At 31.4% G+C, this 11727-nt stretch overlaps 1 protein-coding gene across 1 annotated transcript; it reads left to right on the plus strand.

Moving 5' to 3' along the window:
- Positions 1-2589: 2589 nt before the first annotated feature.
- On the plus strand, positions 2590-3392 carry LOC133312541 (protein MAIN-LIKE 2-like). Its single transcript, XM_061513759.1, has 3 exons — positions 2590-2883; positions 2955-3109; positions 3209-3392. Exons 1-3 carry the CDS (start codon positions 2590-2592, stop codon positions 3390-3392), a joined length of 633 nt encoding a protein of 210 aa, XP_061369743.1.
- The last annotated feature ends 8335 nt before the right edge of the window (positions 3393-11727 follow it).

Genomic DNA, 11727 nt, shown 5'->3' on the forward strand with positions numbered 1-11727 from the left:
AAGGAAATGAATAAAAGGATAGGTATTTTAATGCCTGTGCAGAAAAAAGGGAAGGGTATGTATCCCAAATAAGATATTCTGATGTCTTACGTTGGGGAACCTAGTGCATAGGTGCTGACATAGCAGCACTACCAAGGCTGCTCTAACATTAGAGGGCTGATGCACAAGGGTAATATGGGCTCTTTGACACTGGGCCGGCCATATTGGGCCAGTTGATTGGGTTGGTCATAACATATTACATAGGGAATATGAACTTCAAAATCAATTTGATATTAGTTAAAAGAGGTGGCTTAGTCGTGACGGCTTGTTAACCCCAATTGTTTTATTTGGGATTATTTTAGTTGTGCCAGCTTGACGATCCAAAGCTTATTTGAATTTATTCTAAATTTTGTGATACCCAAAAACGATAACATTAAAATTATTACATAGGGGTGACTTAGCCATGATGGCTTGTTGACCACACATGTTTTTATTCAGAATCATTTTAGTTGTGATAACTTGATGGTCCGAAACTTATTTTAATTTATCATAAACTCTGAAATAATAAAACACTTAACATTAAAATTATCCTATTATATAAATATTATTTGACTGTGATTGCTTGTTGATCTTGCGTATTTTATTTTAGGTCATTTTTGATGTGATAGCTTGATGATTTAAAATTCTCAAACTTAAAGAATTTCCAAAAAAAAAATTCTTTCAAATTGTTTTTTTAAAAAAAATCAACCAACACACACATGTTTTCTTAAGAACTATGTAGCTTTTAGTTCCTCATTGCACCAGAGGATACGTCGGAGCAGAGTTTTTCTGTCAAGCTCAAAATAAAATTTTTATATTTTGTGTTCTTTTCTTGTAAATAATTTTATTATTCATCTTGTTTCATTTGGACCAGACAAACACTCAAATTATTAAAAATTTGCTTAATTAATTTAAAGTAATCATTTTTCCAAAAGGATGTATCAAGAGTACATTGAGATTAAGTTCTCACCATTCTGTGTGCATAAAAGTTTTTTCAATTAAATAAAATTGGCAATGACTCCAGATTTTTTTCATCTAAATTCAATTTTGGGTTGTTATAGTGACTCAAGTAAATTTTAATCAAGTGTCCATATTTTTTTTTTCGTTTTTTTATTTCCACCAAATGTCAAAAATCTTACTAATTTGATTTATTAAAGATTCACTCAATATTAATTTGGCTCTCTAAAGACTTGTGAAAATGTTCTTCTTTTTTTGGTTTTTTATATCACTTTTAATCTTTTTGATAGTAAACTAATATTGTTTTAATATTTTTTTTCTAATGGTTTATAGGTCTCAGAGCCTCAAATAACTAAAGTTATATGTAGTTTACTAGTGTATATAATCGTGAGATGCATGCGAAAAAAATTGAAATTTTTGTCGGTCGTGATTGGTTAATCTCTAAAAGAAATCAAGAACTACATCTTTCTATGAAGTCCTGAATGATTCAATGGTGGAGATATAAACATGAAGTAGCAAAAATGAAAATGCAAACCTTGTACTTCAAATATATATGAAATAAAAAACAACTGTCTTGCTATTTTGTGTTATTTTTAATTGAAAAAGCTACAATATTCACACAGAACTTTGTAAGTATCAACCATAAATAAAACTCTGCAATTTAGAGACGGGCAAAAAAATTAATTTATTGCTTTTTTAATAAAAATTATGAATATGTAGTCGTTTTCAAATTAATTACGAAACTATAGCAGTCAAACACGTCCACATGGGGCATGTCTTAATGGAGAGAGACACGCCCATGTGGGGCGTGACCTCCTAAAACAAACACGCCCAAGATGGGCGTGATCAGAAGAGAGACACGCCCAACAAGGACGTGACCTCCCTGGTCTATATATACCTCATTTTTCACATTTTTCTCATTTCATCCCTTACTTCCTCTCTCTAAACCACTCCTCCAACTTCTCTCTACATTTCTTTTGGAGGGTTTTGTATAGCGAAGCTCTGTCTCTCTCTCATGTAAGTTCATTTTTATTGTTTATATTTTTTATTAACAGCAATAAATATATGATAGTTATTATTAGTGACTTAAATTAATTGTCAGTAGGTTAGAAAAATATTTGTGACCTATATAAGAGAATGATTAGTGACTTAGAAATTACACAGGGACTTAGAAATTAGTTAGTTACTTATAAATTTGTATATGCTGGTGATAGGAATTAATTTGTTGACTTAGAAATTAGTTAGAGAACTCAGAAATTAGTTAGAGACAATTAATAATTTTATATGAATGACACATATGAACATATTGTTGACCTTTCAATAAACTACATTGTAATTAAAGTTTGTTAAAAAATAATAGAGTAGGCAATATTAATTTAAATTGATATTAAATTATTTAAATTATTTAATCTATTTAAATATAAATTAGAAAAATGTAATGTTCTTTAATTTAGTTTTATTGACGTTAATTTAATTGAATTTAATATAACTTAATTCAATTCAATTCAATTAAATGCTTTTTAATAAAGTGCAATTAAATTTTATTTAGTGTAATTTAATATAATATCAATAATAATTTGTGTATAATTTTTTCATATATACTAGTACTCTATTATGGCCCATTCGTCTTTGTCGGAGTCCCCGCGATCTGGATCCGATGGTGATGCTGAGCCATCCGATACTTGTACGCATGTACTTCCTGGACCATATAGGTGGGAGGTACTGCGTAAGAGGACACAGCGCACTCACATTTCACAGCTTGTGTGGAACGAGGATAAGGTAATGGGGTTAAAGACAAGGCGCGAGAAACTACAGGGTGGACCTCGTGCTGACGATATACCAGACATCGTCGCTGACTATCTGACACAGGGTGGTTTCATACACGTGGCATGTATGAGTTATATTCAGGTATGTAAATTTTAAATTACTTAATGAAATTACCTATACTGGACGTTCTATTATTTTTGTTTTTCTTTCAGATCGATACCACTCTGATCAGTGCTTTGGTTGAGCGGTGGAGATCAGAGACACACACGTTTCGTATGACACAGGGAGAGATGACAATCATATTACAGGACGTGGCTGGTATACTTGGTTTGCCTACTGACGGGCAGGCAGTTACTGGACCTACAACGTTGGATTAGAGGGTAGTGTGTCAGCATGTTTTTGGGACTGCCCTAATTGCGGGTACAGACATTCACGATGGAGATCTACGTATTTCATACATACATAGGATATATCCTGATTGGGGCCCAGTTGCAGAAGATCCTGATGAGGTGAGGCGTTACACCTGGGCACACATTTTGCGACTATTAGGCTCATGGCTACTGTCTGACAGATTGGGTGGAAGAAAAATTGCATGTCGTTACATTCCACTTCTGGGAGGGGACTTTCAGGACATTGGCAGATACAGTTGAGGGTCTGCGGTTCTCGCCCATCTTTTTAGACAGTTATGCGTGTGCACCAACCCGCGGATTAGTACTATGGGTGGTTGCCACGTATTGCTCCAGATATGCGCTTGGATTAGATTCCCCCCATTGCACCACCTCTTCCGCAGCCTACCCACCCCGACTGGCATTTCGGACACAGGTATATGTTCTTTGTAATTATCTAATTCATTACATCTTAATGATTCAGTATTTAGTAATGAAATTTGTTACATTTTTCTTACAGGTTTAATTCTCTAGAACCCTTCAAGCCACATAACCTGCGTGACGGAATCGTTTCAACCTCATCCATCTCGTTCCGTATTCTTGTATCCTTTGGACGGCCTTTTGCACGCAACATATTTTTATCTGGTATGACCACGAGACTTGCAGTGGGTGGAATTGCTTGCTCATTGCCGATTGGCTCCCATGGAAATGAGTATGCGCTGACCAATTGTGAAGTCTTGAAAACATCATCTATATATTTCTGGGGATTTCGTCGAATGGATAAAGCTGCAGCAACAACGTGACTACAGGGATATTTAAATGCTTTAAATTGTCCACATTGGCATGTCCGACCAGTAAGGTTGACAGTATACGTCTTTTCAAACCCTGCATCAACCTCAAATACAGTTTCATCAACATTATATGTACGCACAGTATGCATTGTTGCCACGGATTCATTATGTGCCAATGATTCAATCACATTTTTGTAATATGTATGACCAGATAAAACTTGTCTAGAAGCCGATTGACCTCTCTCCACGCAATATTGAACCAGTCTACTATATGTAAATTTTACCAGTCCAGTAATGGGCATGTTTCTTGCCCCCTTTAACACCCTGTTTATGGACTCTAACAAGTTTGTTTTCATATGTCCATATCTTCGTCCCTCAATGTCATGTGTGCGCGACCACTTTTCTTTTGGGATGGCATCAATCCAATCCGCAACCTGAGTGCTTGTGTCGCGAAATCGTGCAAGCGATCTCTCAAAATCCACCATGCAAGGAGTATATCCTGCCACCAATAACACAATTGACGATTAACGGAAAAATACAGGTAAAAAATTATGAATGTGGTTGTTGCACATACCTATATTCATCAGGGCCGCCTTCAATTTGTCATTTCTAAACCGTTGATTAAAATTGCTAGCAATATGTCAAATGAAATACACATGAAATGCATGGGGTGGCAGCCAAGCAGGATTATTCTCTACATCCGATAATATGCTAGCATGCCGATATGAAATTAGACATATATTTTGCGCTTGTGTAACGTGAAGACGAAGATTGGCAAGGAAGTATGACCAAGCTTCCAATGTCTCACCCTCAACTATGGCAAATGCAAGTGGCAGACATTCATTATTACCATCCTGGGTCGTGGCAATCAACAATTTTCACTTATATTTTTCGTATAGATGAGTGCCACCAATTTGTATCATTGGTTTGCAAAAATTAAATGCCTCACAACATTGTCTGAAAGTCCAGAAACATTGAAGAAATACGCGTTTTCCCTGGACCAATTGCCCCCCAACAAAACAATCTTTTGTTTGAATATTATAAAAGGAACCAGGTGAAAAACGAAGCATATATTCATACCACCTGGGTAGATATGCATACGATTCCTCCCAATTACCATACAACATTGCCATCGCTTTCTGCTTCGCATACCATGCTTTTCTATATGAAACTTTGAAATCGTAAGAATGTGTTATCCTCTCCTGGACGAGCGCAATTGTCACTGATGGTTCCTTTTTTTATCATCTCTGAGAAAAAAAAAGCCAGATATATACATTAACAGAACTGCAGGTATATCAATCAACATTTTTATTAACCAAAATAATTTGAAATAACGTACCTACTACAAGTGATGCAATTACGTCAGAATCAAGTTATCTATGATCTTGAGAAATATGGTCATTCAAGCAATTATGATCCCCACCCCATCTTGTTACCTTCCAATTTTTACCATACGTTGGTTTAATTACCTGGATCCTCCATGGGCAACCTTGGACATGCGCACAACATTTCATGCTTAACTTTGTGGGCGTGCTCTCAACTACAATTGTTTCTAGATGCTCCTTGATGAGGTTGCGCTTGATTGCCATCTGAGCCTCTTTTTCGGATGTAAATTGCTGGTTAACAAACAACTTTTCCCCCAATTGCCATGGACCTTGGATTGAACTCGAACTCTGACTACATGATTGTGTCTCACTCGGATGATCCCATTCAATATATCTGTAATTTGGAATTTCAGACCAAAAAGGAGTTACACGTACATCGCCTGCATGTTCTACTTAAATACACTATTATTATTTTCTTAACTAAAAATCGCTGTAAGCAAACATGAATAGTTGTTACATAGCATACTTTCAGGATGTTATGGTAGTTGACTCGATATTGTGTCATGATGTACTACGATACGAGACTCCCCCAAATCATGCCATTGTTGAAGTTGAGTACTCGACCTGCCACATTCTTCGTCATTGTTCGATGCACTCGCATCCTCTGCAAGAAGACGATCCTCCATTACAATATTTTTCTCATCATCTTCCTCATAGTCCTCATCCATAACCCAGGTAGGGTCATGTTCATCTTCCTTAGACATGTTAACAGCTGGAGCAGCAGATGAGGATGCATTAAGAGGAAAATTAAAAGTAACTGACCTCATTGGTTGCACAACATCCTCCGCGGTGGCAGTATCCACATACAACTCTAAGAAATCCTTTCTAGACTGGTTCAAGAATCTTCCATTACCATATCGACATCTTCGTCATCGACCACTTGCAAACTAATGTATTGTTCACATTGACATAATCTTGCCGTGACTAGAGTGATCGATTGGTTGTCTTCAAGACATAATTTTTGGCGTATTTTCTAATGCAGCTCTGCAACCGTTGAGTTCCGTTTAATACGTGGTGGCCTTTTCTCCCCTACAAAAACAACGCCACGTCGACCTTCCTCTTTTCTACCGTTAAAATATAGAACAACACGAACAAATTCAGAATTCGAACTCATACTTAAAATTTAAAAAGAATAAGATAATAAGAGTAAACAAGTGCAAAATATCAATAAACACTACAAACACTATAAATAACCAAGTAAGAAAGAATGTGGGAGTTTAAGAATAATGAAGGAGAAGAGTTGTGAAGAGTATATAGAGGGTGCGTGTTTAAATAGGCTGTAATTCGATCACTCATGCCCAAAATGGACTTGACCTTCAGCTGGAACACACCCAATGTGGGCGTGTCTTTCATAGGTCACGCCCCACATGGGCGTGTCTCTCTCCTCTTGAACACGCCCCATGTGGGCATGTTTAACCAGTAGTTCACACCCAACATGGGCGTGTCTTCCTCGATTGGAACACGCCCCATGTGGGCGTATTTGACTGCTATAGTTTTGTAATTAATTTAAAAACGACTACATATTCTTAATTATTTATTAAAAAAGCAATAAATTAATTTTTTTTCCTTTAGAGACGTCGATTATTATATAAAACAAATATAGTTTTGTCCTTAATAATTCAATCTTCAAATATAGCCACCAATGAACCTTCTTCTCTGATTATTATTCAGTATGATCCTATTTCATTGATTGAACTATACATAAAATTTGCTACAAAATAAAATCAATTAATATACATGAAAAGAAATTAAATGTTGCGTTGATTGTTCAATTTGTTTAGATGGACTTTCGTTTATCACAATATGATTGTTCATTTTATTTAAATTCTTGTTTCTGAAATATTTACAACACTAAATCCAATTATCTTAGCCATACAAAGATGGGTTTGTTAGACAATCGATACAGGGGAAACGTGTTTGCAGGAGGGGGGTCGGCCTTCTGGGCCAAGCCCATTTGGCCACCTCTAACTATCAGCATTTTATATTAACATATAATAGGTTTTTATATTTATCCACACACAAGAAAAGTTCTTATACTTGCATCTAGATTACTATGTATCTATGTTTTCTGTAGTTGTGACATATATATTAGATGAAGAGTTGAAAAATATTTGAGTAAGTACATTGGTATTCTAACAAATATTTCATAGTTGAAGTTGAATGTGGTAATATCAAAAGACCATTCATTTGCTTAATTGCATAAGAATAAATAATTATTCACAAAATGAACATATATATTTATATATATATATATATATATATACATATATATATATATATATACATATATATATAAATAGACATATATTTAATTCATAATTTAAAATGTTTGAATTTTAAATATTAAATATTTTTCACCCAATAAATATAATGACAAATATTATTAATAGGCTTAAGCAGAAAGTAGTGGAAAACATTAAAAGAACAGAGATATTCTTACTATAAAAAAAATCTACTACCAACCCATTACCTCCATAATCATTATTGGATTAACATTTGCTCTCTTTTCAAAAACTTTTCAGCATTCTTTCTCTGATCCAATGGAATTATGGAGGTAGTGGGTTGGTAGTAGGTTTTTTTGGTAGTAAGAATATTAGAATATCCTCTCTCACATTAAAATAGTATATAAAATACTTAATGACAAACATCTTTTTATGATGCAAGAGTTGGATGGTCACGGATCATTGGATGATCATTCATTTTAATTGAGTTATTATTAATAGTAAATAATTATTCGTTACAAAGATTTGTTTCTTTTTTCAACAATCTAAATTATGTAAATATAAAGATATTTATGTAAATTGCAATTATAGGATATTTATTATGAAAATATAAAAATATAAGGATATTTATGTAAATTGCAATTATAGGGTTTGCACAAGTAATAATGGACCTGTCCAATTCTCCAATGAATAATAAAAATAACAATAATTAATTGATGCAAAAATGCAATTTGCAATTCCGATTGCCAAGCTATGCTTGGTTGGGAGGGAGTGCAATATGTGTTGTGCTATCAAGTTCAAAATTTAAAGTTTTAAAAGTTTGAATTTTAAATATTAAATATTTATCCACGCAATAGACATAATAATAAATATTATTAATAAACTTAATAATTTCTCATACAACAAGTAGAAGGAAACATTTATAGAAGGTTGTGCACATTCTTCAAGTCATAGCGTCTCGTTATTCATTCACGATATATAAAATTGTGTTTTTTTTTGTATCCAAATTGTGTTAATTACATTCTTGCATCAATAGAATGAATGTTTAATTTCTTTCTTATATAAATTAAAATTTTCATTTTTATAGTGATTAAATTTTCGTATTTTGTTTTTTTACAGAATTGTAGAAGTCATTTTTTTTTTATTTAAATTTAAAATTTAAATTCTTTTGTATTAATTATACATACTTTTTTATATAATTTTTTCTCTTTCAATTTATAATTTATATATATTTTTTAAATTGGTTATACATATATATTTAAAATGTTTATGTTAAATATTTTCTTTTAAAGTATACATATGTCACTTCTTATTTTTTCATTTAAATTTCAAATTTAAATTATTCTTTTATCAACTATACATATATTTTTATAATTTTAAATATTATTTTCACTTAATCTATATTTTATATTAAATTCATTTTATATATATATATATATATATTTACCTACTGGAAAATATTAAATGCTGAATTCTTTTTTCCATAAAAGAAAAGATATAATACCTTAAGGTAGTGTTTGGTTTGGGAGAAATTTTTTTTTACTAGAGAAATGTAATTGATAGGAAAATGATTGGAAAGTGAGTTTGATAGGAAAATGTAAAAAAAGTTGTTTGGTTGACCTAAATATTACCAGGGAAATTTATTTAAATATACAAAATCTATGTTCGGGAGAAACTTTGCACCTGTTTTTTCACTTCCCCAGTCATCTCAAAATACCACATCTCAAGTGGTATTTTGTAACAGTGAATTTCATCCAAAAATCAACACAAAAGTCATTTTCTCATCTATCCTATTTGCCTGGTATTTCTTGAAAAAATCTGAACCAAAGGTGGTATTTTCCAATATCTACCTATATTTTCCCATCAATCCCAAAATAAACCTTCAACCAAACACTACCTAATTCACTTCACTATATGCTAGAGACTATTCTCTAACAAGTAGACAAGCCAAAAGCTCCACATAGACAACATTGGTGCGCTGCACTTACAAAGAGATTTCTCACCACACAAAGCTTCTTTCAAGGAACTCTCACTTGGGGTATAGTCGCAAGACCTCACTCAACAAGTTTCATGGAGAACTCTTCACCTAAAACTAAGTGTTTGTGATGATTCAAGCTTGACCTTCAACCAACAATGGCTCACGGCTTCATAAAGAAGAAGAAACATCGTGACTTGAAGGAAAGAAAGAGGGCTACTGACTTCGTTGAAAAGGGAGTAACTAATAGACATGTATTTCTACTTTGGTATTTTATCTATTAACATATCAACTTAATTCCTAAAAATTCCCTATGATATACTTTAAATTCTTCCATCTACCTTAATACATATCAATACTTTAGGCTACAAGGAAAACATATATGCACCTAGAATAAATAGGAATTTGTACTAAGTTGGATTTATTTCATAATTAATTACTTTTACAAGTAATATTTCTTATTTGCTTTTTTTTTTTTTGGTAATTTCTTGCTTTTCTAATTGTTATCTTTTAAAACATATTAACTTATTTTCTATAAATTCATCTATACATCATCTATTTAATTTACAAACACTATAAATCTATAAATTTTCCATACTATTATTTAAAATCTTAAAATTATAATTAGACTTCATTTGTGTAATTATTAAAATAATACTAATCATTTCCTAATTAAACATATACTTATTAAATTCTTATAATTCTTATCATTAATTATTAAATGACTTGCTTGGCATAAAATGCATTCTTATTTATAACATCATGTTTCTCGCACAATATTCATATAAAAGACTTATCTAATTCATATTTACAAGGCTTTCTTCTTAAAAGAGCTTATTTAATTTAATATTTATACGACATTTTAAAATCTTAAAGGTATGGGTTGTCGTATGTATATAAACCCAAAACCAATCCATAAAAGCATGAAACACAAAAAATAATTGCTTAATAGAAGAAATAGAAATTTGAATAAGAAATAAGTCTAAATTAAATAAAATTTCAATTAGGATCCATCTATTACAACAAAAAATGTTTCGCTATTCATGTCAAAGAGAATATCAACAAAGATATTCAAAAGAAACTCCATGATTATGTGAGAAAAATGAAGTTGAATGTCTTCTTTATAATAGCAATTTCAATTCTTGCTCAATTAGATAATAAGAAAACCTTAAAAGTATATCTCATTTCTATACTTTTGCTCAATCGCAATTCTTATTTTTTTATTTGTATATAATATTTTTGTAATGTGTATTCCTTAGAGAATAAGGAAAGTATTTTTTTTTTTCCTTTTAAGTCTTCTTGAAAATCTCCCGATTAAAAAATTTTATTTGCTAATATTTTATAAAATATTTTCAAAATCCTGTAATTATCATGATTATTTAATATTTGCACTTTCTAACAAATTTGCTTTCCAACCCAAATTTATCAGGAACTAACAAATTTGACATATCAAATTATCAAAATATTTTCGTAATTACACAAATTTATTAGGAAATTTTTTTAAAGTAATAGGATTGATGTTATTTTAACAAATAATAAATATTTAAAATATAATAAAAAATTAAATTAGTAAAGAAAGTGCAAATATATGTATATATACTTATATGAAATTTTCATGTGATTTTTATGAACATTATTTCTTGTGATGTTAATGAAAATTTATTTCATGTGATCTTTGTGAATAATTTTTTTTATCTTTTATATTTTAATTTGGTTTGGGTCAATAAACTTTAGTTTGCAACTTGGTAAGCTTTACAGTTCGTATTAGGTTTTTTATTTTTTAATAATATGTCAAGCCAGACCTAAAAATCAAGTCTTTAATAGGCTTAGGCCATTATATGCTCTAAATATTTTACATAGGCTTAGGCTATCAAAGTCAAAGTCTGGCCTAACTTGGCCCATTTATACGTCTAGCCGTGACTTGTGAAGAATATTAACATAGAGGGACAACAAACTTCTCAATTAAAAAGAAACATGGAACAATCAGCGATAAATGTCTAAAATCATTTAAATGACATTGGATCTACATATATCATTTAATCAGTGTTTAGATATTTTAAAAATTTTAAAAAAACAAAAAAAAACAAAGAAGTTGTTAATGAACATGTACAAGAAATTTTCATACTCCATATATATATATATATATATATATATATATATATATATATATATATATCTTCATTGATTTTTCTTTTTAACAGTTTCTATTGATTAATTGCCAAAATT

The sequence above is a fragment of the Gastrolobium bilobum genome, unplaced genomic scaffold (assembly GCF_033153095.1).
Source record: "Gastrolobium bilobum isolate Gb01-03AN ecotype WA unplaced genomic scaffold, APGP_CSIRO_Gbil_v1 utg20371, whole genome shotgun sequence".
NCBI classification, from domain to species: Eukaryota; Viridiplantae; Streptophyta; class Magnoliopsida; order Fabales; family Fabaceae; genus Gastrolobium; species Gastrolobium bilobum.